This window comes from Strigops habroptila, chromosome 7 (genome assembly GCF_004027225.2).
Source record: "Strigops habroptila isolate Jane chromosome 7, bStrHab1.2.pri, whole genome shotgun sequence".
Lineage (NCBI taxonomy): Eukaryota > Metazoa > Chordata > Aves > Psittaciformes > Psittacidae > Strigops > Strigops habroptila.
The window spans coordinates 4,345,971-4,360,800 of record NC_044283.2 but is presented as its reverse complement, the minus strand read 5'-3'; the positions used below and the strand labels follow the sequence as shown (position 1 = coordinate 4,360,800).

At 37.5% G+C, this 14,830-nt stretch overlaps 1 protein-coding gene across 2 annotated transcripts in view; it reads right to left on the bottom strand.

Annotated features, from left to right (window-relative positions):
• CTNNA2 (catenin alpha 2) overlaps nucleotides 1–14,830 on the bottom strand; it is a 500,115-nt gene that overhangs the window by 47,541 nt on the left and 437,744 nt on the right. For both annotated transcript variants that reach the window (XM_030491748.1, XM_030491749.1), the window contains exon 12: nucleotides 11,048–11,248. In XM_030491748.1, the coding sequence (XP_030347608.1) occupies nucleotides 11,048–11,248 (201 nt within the window). The remainder of the gene's footprint in view (nucleotides 1–11,047; nucleotides 11,249–14,830) is intronic.

Here is a 14,830-nt window from a genome sequence, read left to right as displayed (position 1 = left end):
GAAGCAAATCAGCACTTTGGGTGAAAAATTTAACATACAATGGACTGAAAAATGTGATCCATTAACATCTCTGAGCCTACCTACATGAATTAATTAGGCACCTGCATAAATGTTGACAGAATCAGGTCTCAAGTTAATAGCAACACTTCTAAGTTACTGATTTTGTCATTCTAACAAATGAAGATTTTAAAGCCTTTCTGTAGATGAGTTTGCAATGGCATTGAAAGCAAGATCACTGCCAACAAAATCTAGGTTGAATGGTTGCTGGAGAAAAACTGGGAAACAACAAAATTAAAATCACTTCCATTACATCTATTGATTATTTTTAAATATTATTCTTATTTTACCAGCGTAATAGAAAACTAGCACATCACCATGGGTGAACTCATGCCTTGATACAACCTGTATTTTCTTGTGAACCACCTTGTTCCACATAGATTTTCACTAAAGCTTTTCTAGTTTTTCTCTCACCCTACCCGTATCTCCTATGTTTCAAAAGTACTAAGTAATCATCTATTTTCTAAATATATATTTTCTATTGACTTTTTCTCCTATGGCAATCAGTTTGTAGTGGAATGTTTGTACTTGAAAACAGAGCCGTGTATTTGGTTTAGCGATATGGGAGCAGTAAGATCACTGAGAAGGGAGAAGTTAGGTTACACAATAAAATTATTGAGATAAAAACATTAAACATGTCATTGTTCATAGCATTAGAATGTAAAGTTTCATTAATATGCAAGATTAAATGAATGCCTAGCTAATTTAATGCACTTTTATGGCCTTATTATTTAGGAACTTGAATTCCTCAGAATCTTAAGTAGATGTGAATGTTCAGAAATGTAGAAAGGGATAATTAAGACACAAAAAAGCAATGAAGGTTAAAGTCCCTCTAGGTGCATGGATTTCTAATTCTTAGTGATATCAATAGGAGTTAGGAAAGTTGGCCTGGTTTCATCCTACTTCATATATCTTGAAAGTTAGAAATCTATGTCTTCTTATGCCAAATGGGGAGCAATAGATGTTTCTATTAGACAATTAATCACACCTACTTTAAGAAAGCAGTTCAAGTTCAGCTGAACCAAATTCTGATACTGCTCTGCCCTTTGAACAGAGAGGGAGGACAGATGATTGGCTTAGACTAGATGTCTGCTTTAGACAACCAAATTTGGGCATAAATGAATCCCCTTCTTGCACCAAATCCTAGAACACTTTTGTCTCTAAATCAGAAGGGTGCCCAAAAGGGTACCAGCTGAGCAAGAAGTGGCTACTTTCCATTTAAATCTCATGGGAAATGAAGGGTTTCCAAAGGTCTCATCTTTGAGGCACTTTTCTAGCCAGAAGACTATTCTTGAATAGTATCAGCAGAGCTACTTCTTAAGAGCTTCATTATAAAGATACAAGCACCTACTCAACTCTTTCTAGTGTCCAGGGGTTTGGAACCAAGGGAATCAACCTTCTTAAATACCACAGGTTGTTCTCCCAAGCCATATTGTCCTCAGACAAACCAGATGCTTGAGCTCCAGAGAAGTGACTGACCTCATATACATCCGTGTACTCAGCTTTGCCCTCTGGCTAGTTCTTGGTAGCTCTGTATTCAGTTAAGCATTTGTAGTTGTCCTTCAGAAAGTTGATTTTCCCTATGCCATGTTCATAGAAACTAGACACAGAATTTTAGGTGTCAATCACCTGGTCACAACAGCCCTTAAGTAGCTGTAAAAATCTGGTCTGATTTGAGCAATATTATTCAGGAATGACATGGCAGTCTAAAGGTTTGGACCTCTAAACTGCCGGAAGTTGAAAGAAGGATCCTTGAAAGCTATAAGCTATAGCTTAAAAATGACAGAGTTCTGGATGAAATGTATTCCCTTTTTAAAATTACTTTTTTGTATTAATCCATTAATTTACTTAACTGAGGAAAGAACACTGTCTACTGGGTAGTTTAGGTATTTTAAAGAGGTACTTAAAAAATAATTCCTATGGGATATCTGATATACTCTGCCAAAGACGGCATATTTTCTCAATTTAATTTGAAGGATGAATAAAGAATCAAACATAACGCCTTATTTAGCTTGAAGTGTTTGTGAAAGTTTGTTTCTAGAAGAACTGGAAATTCCTTATCAGAAGAATCCAAATATTTCAATAAATGTTTTTTAAGCTCTAGTCTCATATAATAATTTACAACATTTCAGTTATGATTATTATATTGCTAATTAAAAAGAAAAAACTTTATAAACCTCTACTGAAATATTACATAACATATCGTAGAATCAGAGAATCATTTAAGTTGGAAAAGATCTTTAAGATCATTGAGCCCAACCATTAACCCAGCACTGCCAATTCCACCACTAAACCATGTCCCTAAACATCACATCTACATGTCTTTTAAATACCTTCAGGGATGGTGACTCCACCACTTCCGTGGGCAGCCTGTTCCAATGCCTGGCAACCCTTTCAGTGAAGAAGTTTTTCCTGATATCCAATCTAAAATGACCGTAATTATGTCTGTGCTTTATGTCACTGGATTGGGTTTTTAGGGTGTTCACCGCTCTGCACTCAGAGAAGTAGCCACTGATTTCTGTTACAGCTAAATACTCATCAGTAAAAATGTGAATCCTCATCAGTTCTGGGTATCAAACCCTACACATCTCACACTGGTCACTCAGGAATAAGGAAAAGCAAAATTAGGGCAAAAGTTGCAGCATGCTGGTTTTATTGTTATGGCATAGAAAAGGATGAAACATCACAGTCCAAAGCAGAAGACCATCTTTTATCTTCTTGCTATTTACTGATTCACTTTTCCCCCAATGAAGTAGTTAAAGGATAGATGTAAAATAATGAACGTGCATACACTATAGCATTTTGCAGTAAACACGGGACTTTCAGGAAGAATCAGCCTTCACTGCCAATATACTGCATTGCTGATTGAGACATGGACTGTAAACCCAATGCTCTTAAGGTGCCCTAAATTTATGGCCAAATCCTGACCCTTTGGCCCATATGTGTTAAGTCAGTCTTCTGGCACTTCACAGAAGGCTCCTACTTTATCTGTGGGTATATGCAACTATGCAGTATAGACATGGTAATGCAACTCTTTCAGGAAATGCTGGATTTGCTCACATGCAGTACAGGTGAGCTGTACATCACAGAAATTAATGGGATGTCTGGAGTTACGTTACCAAGTACTGTGAGATATAGACAGGAATAAAAGAACAAAACCCAAACCTTCAAACTTTGTCCTCATTGAATTGTCATTTGCAGAAAGATAGAATATCAGGGGAGAGCCAAGGTAAGCTGTATCTGCAGCGAGGTGCCTCGTGTAGTAGGCAATCATGTAATGAAAGGGTATATCACAAAGCATACAAAGAAAGCTAACAAATGATGGCTGCAGGGACATGTGTCTCACCAATTTCAGATGTCTCATTCTCCTGCCTACCTGTGCAAATACAGACTACATAGAATCATAGAATCATAGAATCGTAAGGGTTGGAAAGGACCTTAAGATCATCTAGTTCCAACCCCCCTGCCATGGGCAGGGACACCTTGCCCTAAACCATGTGGCTCAAGGCTCTGTCCAACCTGGCCTTGAACACCGCCAGGGATGGAGCATCCACAACCTCCCTGGGCAACCCATTCCAGTGCTTCACCACCCTCACTGTAAAGAACTTCTTCCTTATATCTAATCTAAACTTCCTCTGTTTAAGTTTGAACCCATTACCCCTTGTCCTACCACTACAGTCCCTAAGGAAGAGTCCCTCCCCAGCATCCTTGTAGGCCCCCTTCAGATACTGGAAGGCTGCTATGAGGTCACCACGCAGCCTTCTCTTCTCCAGGCTGAACAGCCCCAACTTTCTCAGCCTGTCTTCATATGGGAGGTGCTCCAGCCCTCTTATCATCCTCGTGGCCCTCCTCTGGACTCGCTCCAACAGCTCCATGTCCTTTTTATGTTGAGGACACCAGAACTGTACGCAGTACTCCAAGTGGGGTCTCACAAGAGCAGAGTAGAGGGGCAGGATCACCTCCTTCGACCTGCTGGTCACGCTTCTTTTGATGCAGCCCAGGATACGGTTGGCTTTCTGGGCTGCAAGCGCACACTGCCGGCTCATGTTAAGCTTTTCGTCAACCAACACTCCCAAGTCCTTTTCTGCAGGGCTGCTCTGAATCTCTTCTCTGCCCAGCCTGTAGCAGTGCCTGGGGTTGCCCCGACCCAGGTGTAGGACCTTGCACTTGGCTTGGTTAAACTTCATAAGGTTGGCATCGGCCCACCTCACAAGCGTGTCAAGGTCCCTCTGGATGGCATCCCTTCCCTCCAGCGTATCAACCGAACCACACAGCTTGGTGTCGTCGGCAAACTTGCTGAGGGCGCACTCAATCCCACTGTCCATGTCGCCGACAAAGATGTTGAACAGGACCGGTCCCAACACCGATCCCTGAGGGACACCACTCGTTACAGGTTTCCAACTGGACATCGAGCCATTTACCACAACATACACTGAGTACCACCAAAATATTATTACTACTAAACGGAGCTCCCTTCAGGTTAATATTTCAAATAAAAGCTAGCTGTAGCTCTTCAGAAAATCACCTCAAGAAAACAGTTGCATGCTATTGGACACAAAAATGGCTTATATAATACAAGCAAAACACCCTTTCTGGCTTTGGTTATAAGTTTGTGTATATCTATATGTAGGTGTGTGTAGGCAAGGCAATGCAAGGAATGCCAGTGTTTTTATTTTAAAAGATTATTGTACAATTCATGCTTATATTTCACAAAACATTCCACTGGAGCTAGTCAATATTCACTGCATTTTTCTGCCTGTATTTCCTAGACTTGGTATACTTCTACCTCCACAACCATCCTCCTTACTTTATCAAATGGCTTTTAAGAACACAAGATGTTTTTGAGAAAAGAATTTAACAGTGACTAAGTAATATTGGTCTATGAAAATGGGTAATGCTATTATAATAACCTACTGTTCATTATCTAAGGTGTCTGACACATCCAAAATGGATAATCCCAGTCTTTTCAAACAGTCCTGGAGCTAATTTGCCTCTAAATCCCCAAATTTCTTTAATTTTATCATCCTTATCTTGACTGTCTTCCATTTCTGGAAGATTTTTAGGCTGATCAAAGCTGAAACAACTATTTGGGCCGTTCAGTGAATATTCTTCTGATTGTAAAGGCTAACTCAAACACTGACTGAGGGCTGTAGTGCCTGGAAAAGGTATCTTTGCCAAGCTGCCCATAATGATGCCATATTTTTTCTGAGAGGATGAATTAGCTCGGATCCTTCCTGTCAATGTAGATAATGCAGTTTAAATTGTTCCATTTACCTAGAGAAATTAAATAAAATTATCTTCTAGTGTTGTCTTTCTGATAAGGAAACTCCCCTACTCCCACTAGCCAAACCAGCATTTTCCTTTTGTCACATTTTGCTTCTGCCTATTCACCTCTTAATACATTATATACCAACCACAGCACTGACCCCTGAAGCATCATAGGATTTATCTTTCTGCCTGCTGAGAAATGGTCATTTATGCTTTGCTTGTGTCTTGTAACCAGCTCTTAATCCATCAAAGGCCTTAACATTCATTCGTGGTTACCCATTTTCCAAATAGCTGTGTGTGCAAGACTTTGTGAAAAGCTTTTGAAAATCTATATCAATTAAGTTATATTCTCCTTTAATACTATATTTTTAAACTGTAAAAGTAGAGAGAAAAAGAAATAGTATTCATGCTTTTAGACACCGTGGTGATTTATTCATCTCTTATGTGCCTCATGTAAGTGTTTTATAATATATTTTACATGATTTCTCACTGCATTCCTCTGCATATTGAATATGGCCTCTCAGGTTAAAAATTCTTTGGATCAAACCAAGCACTACTGGAACATAATCTTGGGTATTCTCTGGTCCCTTTGTGAAATACCTTAATAATGCATTAAATGGGTTTTTTTGTTGGTGATACCTTGATCTTTGGGTTTCAGTTTAGCAAAACGTTAAAGAAAATGCTGTAGTGCATTGCAGAATAAAAGCCATAATTTCATCAAAACCCCTGGATAAATGATCTCATGTTCTCAGGATGATGGTACCCATAAGTTGTATTATAACTACTCAAAACTCCTGTAAAACATGAATTTAACATCATTTATTTTTAAAATAGGCTCCATTTTGAAATTTTTAGTACAATATGGGGTTTTTTTGGTTTACAATTATGCTCAAACTCATCTTGTTGCTTCTACATTTTGTTTCCCTTCATATCACTGCTGAAAAATCCATCTTTGCCACGCTTTAATATTAGCTTTGATAACATCATTTGAGCTGCCTTTTCCTAGTGATAAATATCTTTAAAGTTTGTCCTACTCACACTGATAAAACTCTCACAGGGTTATTGCTGAATTGCCAGTAGTGCTGATTTTCAGCTTTAGCCCATTCTGATAACACAAAATAAAATAATTGAGTCAAAACAGAAGTCACCTATTTAAAAGCAGTTAGTTACAAAGTTATTAGGGTATTTTTAAAACATGGTAAAAGCTGAAACTTAAATTTATGCTCTGAATCAGTTAGTTTCAGATTCCAATGTTCTTCACAGGGGTGAGTAACCCAAGTACTATGGCACCTGCTCTTCCAGGATGGTTTCCAGACATTCCAATGCAAACTGAAGGAAAAAAACCCTGAAACATTGGAAATACACAGCCCTTCCCAGGCAGTTCTGGTCCCATTTGTTCTACTTTTTCTCCTTCATTTCCTATTCACTCCTTTCATTACAACTCTGCAAAGTCTACTTTAGTTTTCCTAATTTAGATTCGACCCTCTGACCTTTAAAGGATGTCATAGCTTTTTCTCCTCCCTGTGTCTCAGAAGTCTTCAAAAATAATATTCAGCCTCATTGCCTGTTACTTAATTTCTTTCTATGGACAATTCTTTTTACTCATTTAGAAATTCTTCCCTTCCATTGTTACAGCTTCTGAAGCAATTGCTGAGTAGACTTTGATTTCCTCCTCCTTAAAAACAATGGGACACTCAGCTGGCCTTGGTCACTGCAAGGACAAGGTGCTGAACAGTACAAGAGATCTCCATATTCAAACAGAAATTGTGCTTTCTCTTTTCTCCTGCTTTCTTCCCTTGCTTTTTGCCTTTTTCCTTGTTTTCAACCTTTCCTTTTTCCTCTCTTTTCCTTTCCACCTTTCTCTCTTTCCTTTTTTTCATGGACCATCTGTAGCAGCATAATTTCAATTCTCTATAAATGCTGAACACCAGTGCAACATTTAACAGGAGCCATCAGTGTGGTGCTGCCTATTAATCCATCCAATCCATGCCCAGGTTATCCCTATCCTCACGGAGGTGGCCAATGCCCAGGGCTGGGGCTGCCACTGGGCCTTGCTCTTTAGGAAACTGAGCTAAAGATACTAGTAAAACTTCACAGTGCCCCAAAATTCACAGTGCCTGAAGCTCTGGTTTACTCCTGCACACAATTAACACCCACCAAAATCTATGAGTTTTGTGTTTGTTTCCAGCAAGGCCCATAGACTCTGTGGTTTTATAGTTTTCATTTTGGATTTATAAGCAAGTCAGTGAGAGTCAAGTTTTTATTTTAGTTTTAAAGGGAAATAAAAGTATCCAATTTTAAGAAGACATTAACCAATCTGTCACTCCCTAATACTGCTGTCAGAGATAAGAATCCAGACTGTACCGAGTACTTGGCTATAAAGGCAGTGGGTTAGTCAAGCACAGGCAAGAAAGCACTAAAACACTGAAAAACCCCAATCCATATATTCCAAAGACTGTAAATTTAAATTTAAAACAATAACACAACAAACAAATACATCTTAAGGTGAAAACAGTTCTTGAAGTAAGGTATGCATGGTTCCAATTTCTCAGAACCCACCAATATTGCTTTTCTTAAAGATTAATTTTCTCCCATCCACTCCCCCCAACATGAGCAAGGTGCTTCTCTTTCCAAAACAGTGTAAGTATATTTCTGCACTGTGGATCATACCCAGTACTCTTATAACAGTATGAAATCCCTGGAAAAAGAGGCTTACCAGAAGCTTTCCTTCCCTGAAATGACAATTGAAAGTAAATAATAATTATAAGAGAAAGGTAATGTGCTTATTTCCCTTCCATTGTCATTTAACTAAATTTTCCCAGCTTTCAAAACAATTCATTTAAAAATAAATAAAGGTCAATTTAAAAAAAGGAGAAGCAAAGATGAAAATGAGTCTTCGTCATTGTGTTTCTCACAGAGATTTTGGTATGTGCATCTGTGAGTGGAGTTTGGCTCCAAATAAAATCACACTCATCATTCTAGAGCATTTGATAAAATCTGGGTGAGATCTCAAGGTGGTGAATAGAAAGAATATATAAATAAACATGTGTATTCATGGATACTCATATCTCTATATCCATAGCTACATGGATGTGTATGAAGAGACCCATTCCAGGGGAGAGAGCAGGTTATAAACGCGCAAGGCACAGAATGGCATGGGGGGGATCCACATACCATTTTAACCACTTTATTTTAGGGTGACAAAATGCGTCACTAAACTCTACCTTTTTTAATCAAGAATCATAGAGAAATAATAATAAATGTTTTTGTAAATGGCCTGAAAAGCTGCAGATAGAAATTGTGCTGTAATATTAATGATCCACATTCGTGTCTAGCATAAATTATTTTAGCTTCATGTGCTCCACTGAATCTGGGCCCATTCTGTCTTCTGAACTTCTGTTGCACAATTTGTACATGACAGAGTTCTTAACATTTAAAATATAACTTTTAAACATTTTTTTACTACTCAAGTTTACTTACATTTTACAAAATACAAAATAAATAACTTTGACTTTGAGGAGCAGAGACCGAGTCTTAAGTATTGAATCCCAGAATTAACAAGTTGATGTCAATATGCACTTAGTCCAGAGCTTCCAGCACTTAATTATAATTCAAATTCTATAAAAGTGCATTAAATATGGAAGGTATTTATTGTGTCTATTATTGATCTATGTAACTGAGCTTTATAACTGTCAACTACACAGTTGAACAATTAATATTATTAATTATTATTATTTATAATACTAATATTATTATTAATAAAATTTAAGTCGGAAAGTTTAGCTGAATAAAGAGCCTAAAGATGTATTTTGTGTTGGTTAATAAAGAAATCTCATTGATAGGAAGAATTCTTCAAAATATCTCCTTTACCAAAAGGAGACTTTAACACAAGAGTGCCACAGAATATTTTACCATATCAAAATGAACTGACTTTTTTTCCCCCTGTGAATTCATACCAATTCATAGACTTTTTCAAATAAGCTAAATGTACACTACTTATTCCATTGATCTCTTGCTGGGCAGTAACAAATAGGGGGACTAATAGAAACACTTTTCAGACCCACTTTGGCTTATCCCACTTCAAAACCATGACACAAATAGAATTATTAAAATTCGAGGGAAAAAACAAAGCAAACCTTATTGCACTATTTTCAAGCTGCACATGGCCAAAATATGACCCTCTAAGTTCAGCTGGATGCAAAGTGAACATGAATGTTGCATAGGAAATAGCTGTGTAGAGCCAAATAGAGTGCACTATAGGCTGAAGACCACGTTACTGATTTCTGACTTTCCCAAAAATGTCATTCTGCAGCTCACAGAAGTCTGGGAAAGTTATTTTCTACAGGTTGGTGTGAATCTACAAGCATTGCGGGTGCTCAAGGCACAACTTTCTAGTCATAACCACAATCATAAGAATGCATACTTCAGCTATAATTTCCAATAAATCATAAAAAGGTCAGAAGAAGAAGAAATTCTTCAGTTGGTCATTGGGATTTATCTGTGCAAATACGGCTTGGGTTCTCTATTAGGGCTCAAAAATAATAAGCTGGGGACAACTATAACACTACAACAAATCATTTTGCTTATTTTGGTTCTCAAAGCTGACACGGCGGCTGCCAGAGCTACAACAGATTTTGCTTTTCTACCTCATAGGGAGATGCCTGGCTGTTTTGTCTGAATGTTACATTTTCTATGTCCTGAGCTCATGCATTCTCATTTGTTTCTTCTCAAATACTCTTGATTTTAAAGCCCGGATGAGCAAGCGTAGCCTAAGAGGGGAGGATCAGCTCAGACATTTGCAGACATCCACACTACGTGTATCTATATCATAGCTGGTCACTTGTACAGTGAAGTCAATGAGATTCAAAGCATGATTCATCCATACAAATGTAGACCACTGCTTTAAGATGAGGGCACTTGATAGCACTGCCAGCACTGAACAATTGAGATGCACACAGCAACAGATAATACTGAATATAAAGGAGTCTAGCATAACTAGCTTACACATAATCACCTACACTTAGATGAAAGCACCCCCTGCTCTGTGAAAGCAAAAAAGGTTAAATAATAATAATAAATTAATAAATATCTACATAGAAATATAAATTTATATATTATAAAAATATATAAATATATACATATACATAAATATATTTTAAAATACATAAAATAAAAATTTAAAATAAATCAGTGTTTTTCCCAGTCCACCCATCTAGCAGACTTTTCTATTTTGGGATAATCTATTTATTTCATATAATCTACATATTTTATATAATCTAGCAGCCTTTTATATATTTTTTTTTCAATCAGATAATATATTCTTAGTTGCTTAAATCTATTTTTAATGAAAAATTGTTTTGTTTAGAAACACAATTTTAGCCACCAACAAGTAGATTCACCTCTACAGACCACAGACTAATGTTTGTAACAACACATAATACATAATCAACTGGCTCAGAAAGAACTTGAAGAAAAGGTTGTGTATTTACTCGAATCATTGATGAAGTAGATTAGCTTTGATGGGCTACTGAATCTCTTATATGGCTCTTGTCAACATGGCTTCTGAAATAACATTGAGTAGAGAATAAAAAAACAACTCACAGTCGTAAATTTGTTTATAACTTGATTTCAAACATAGGTTCCCCTCTGAGTGACAGATTTCAGAGAACTAACTGAAAGTTTTAAGTGACTTAATGTTAAACAACATTTCAAGTAAGCTTACCTGTTTCAGAAAGTAGTTTGGTAGCTTCCAGTACCTTCTCAGTATAAACTCCAGTTTCATAGTTTTCCATCTCCGCATTAATGATGTGAATAACTCTGGCTGCACGGCCTCGGATGGCTCCTGCAGTTCTGTCCAGTGTATCGACATCCCCCTCTTGGAGAGCAATCACACACTTATTCACGTCTTCCAGAATATGGTTTTCTGGAATGTAGGGAAAAAATAAGGCTCATTTCATTTCACTCTTCCTCATAGCAAAGCTTACAGATTTGGGTAAACAGCAGATGTCAGTATGTTAAAAAATTGATATCTGTCCTTATTCAGGTCTGCAAAACAAATACCATTCTGTGGTATTATGTCACATAATCCCAAGTGTGATATTTATATTTCAAAGGGACTGCACTATCCCCTCTTACCTATACTGCACATACCAACCTGTAATTCTTTGAAAAACACTCACATTAAATTCAAACATAATACTGAATTTTATTGTAATGAAAGTGTAATAAAAATAAATGCAAAAAGGAAAGTGTTCAAATATTATGCAGATGCTCTAATAAAGAGTTGGCAATTTTCTGAAGATGAATTTACACATTCTCATAAACACTTAATATATTTGTTTCCTTTGTGCCTAAATAAGTTAGAAAAGAAAATAAATCATTTTGAAAAGACAACAGTAAATGGCCTTTGCAGATAGCAGGGTGCCTGTGCATGAGTAGTTCATCTCCTTTACTCCATTTATGCCAGAGATTAAGCTGTGAATTTTTAATGACATACAGTATAATCATATGCGATTGTGCATATTGAGAAGGGTCATCAACAGTGAGTCTGCTCAGATGGTGTAAAATCAAGTATCTTCATTGAAATCTTGGGAGCTGCACTGTTTTTTCTTGGCTTAGAATCAGGCCATCCACTCTCATGTGCTGCATTATCACAGTTGATGTGATATTCTCACATACTGATAATGTGAAGCAGATTTTGACCAGGTCAGACATTATTTCCCTGCAGCCAATACAGTTAAAAATCATTTCAATAATAAAACTATGTTGGAATTTCATATTTGAGCAGCTTACTCTGAGAAACTTAGTGACTCTAAACAACTCTTCTGCCAATGACACAAATAAACTGAAAATGAAATGCTCTTCTTTGTAGTAATAATAAATAAACCAGAATCAATCAGTTCAACAACTGCTCTGTGTTAATTATTCCTGGCCACATAAATAGAACAACACATTAATCTTCACTGTTAAAAATCCCAAGGTTGGTTCATTTGAGGGTTTCAGAAATGTTTTACATGGTGTTAAATTTTAAATTGTAACAACTCTGTATGAAAACAGAAATTCCCCTGAGCTGTGAATCAGAGTAACTTGCAAGGCAAAATTCTTTGTTTAAGAACCTCTCTATACACATTTTGAAAACATTGCTTTACTAAAATATTTATTCGCTATTTCCTCCTTACCACCGTCATTTTTTTTTTACTATAGCATAGTCAAATTTTGCCCAACAAGAGGAGCTATATGGATTTGAACAGGTAGTGCGTTTCGAATAGAAAGTAATTGATTAAAATTATGGTCAGCTTTCTTTTGGCAGCCATGGTATTATTCACAGAATCACAGAGTGGTTTGGTTTGGAAGGGACCTTAAAGCTTATCCAGTTCCAACCCCCTGTCACGGGCAGGGACACCTTCCACTAGAGCAGGTTGCTCCAAGCCCTGTCCAACCTGGCCTTGAACACTGCCAGGGATGGTGCAGCCACAGCTTCTCTGGGCACCCTGTGCCAGCCCCTCACCACCCTCACAGGGATGAACTTCTTCCTAATATCTAATCTAAATCTCCACTCTGTCAGTTTAGAGCCATTGCCTCTTGTTCTACTCTACCTGCCCTTGTCAAAAGCCCCTCTCTAGCTTTCTTGTCAGTCCCTTTAGGTACTGGAAGTTGCTCTAAGGTCTCCCAGGGACATTATTAAAACACACCATAAACTGTGACACTCTATATGAAGAGGAGGAGGTGTCATTTCATGAGGTATGTTTAACCAGACACTAGCCCATTCTGAGTGCTTCACTGTTTTAACATCCAAAAATAAAACTACCCTGTGTAAACTGAGGCTTCCAAGCTTACAGCTAGCAGCAACAGGTTTTCTGGATACATGTGATATCTTCTCATAGACATGTCTATGGAGAGTGTTAGAAAAAAATCTAAACCCAACAGAAATACAACATCTTAGCTGCCTTGGAAAGTTTGGATCTAAGTCAACGCTATGTTAGAAGAAAGTATGATTTGAAAAAACCAAAAAAATAGAAATATTTTCCATTCAAACAATTTCTGGATTTATGGATACAAGTGCTTGGAGTGAGCAAAGTCCTCAAGTAAATAACCAAATGGTCATTTAAGCAAGTTTGCCCTCTCTTTGGCTTGTGGACAGGGTCTGCAGTTTATAGCTTGGTCTGCCCTTTCATTGTAGAACTAGGTCTGTTGAAAAGTGTTTGCCAGCTTCAAATCTCAAATAAAAATCTATGTGCTACCAGATTCTGAAATACCCTTTTATTCTGAGAGTTCATTTTCATTTTCTTGGCATGGCTTGCGGTAAACACTCTAGCATTGGTGTCGAACAATGGAGTGTCATTATACTAAACCAAACCATTTCCCTGTTACTAATAATAGCTGGATACAACAAAATAAATAAAGGGGAGAGAAAAAAAGTATGGATGTTTTGAAAAGATAAATACTTTTTCTTTCTCCAAACTTTTATTAGGAAATCTAGCAAACGTTAAGGAAAAGAAACATTAAGTCCAAGCTATCTCCCAAAGTTTGGCTCTTCTGTGACATTACAGTAAGCTAAGCACACTTGGCACACTGTGTCCTTATTCACAGCAACAAAATTCACCTCTTTCAAACTGTAAGAGGAAAATAAGTTGCCTACAGCAATTAACACAAGACATGCAGCACTTCGCAATTACAGTGTTCATTGTGTATAACTATTATAACAATACGCTCTGTCACAAGTTGCAGCACTTCACATGGAGGATGGAAAAAAGACTGTGACCCAAAAAGTCTATGTCCTTCTCTTCACCATCTCTTCTTTACACAAGGACTAAGATACTTTGTCTGTTTTCATAGAATAGCTTGTTTTGCATCGTAATCCTTCCTAGTGAGGTCAGAGAAGTGCGAAGATTTGTTATTTCTTATACTACTTTACTACTTCTGTCTGGTTGCATTGCTACACCAGTAACTCTGGGACCCAGAAGTGCTTTTCTGCTCTCTGGAAATGTACACACTGGTCATGTCCTGAAAACACACCTAGATGGGACTCACATGTAGCATCTGCTTATTTCTTTTTCCTATCTCTCTTCAGGGCCTGGTAAGCTGGCACGGATAATGAGGGTTATGGTATATCTGCCCCAATGTTTAGACACAGCTCATCTGAGCAAAGCTGCAAAATAAAGCGAGGAAAGTTCATCTTTCCTCCTCTTGACTACAACTGCACAAGGACTCTAATACAGTTTGTACAAAACTGTCAGCCTGACAAAGGTCTGGAATACATTTTCAAAAGGTGGCCCAAATCCTAATTTGTGCCCGTGTTGAAACAAAACTTCTCTAGAAATAGAAGCCCAAATAGGATATTATTCTGTTGGAGATGAAAAGCTAACCAGGGATTAATTAGCATGGCTTGGTTGCTCCTACTGACTGTAGAGGATCAGCATTCCAGTAGGGACGGACTAATGAATAATGATGCTTTAGTAATTATAGGTTTTCTCTGCTCTAACCCATTACTTTAATTTAGGAGTGT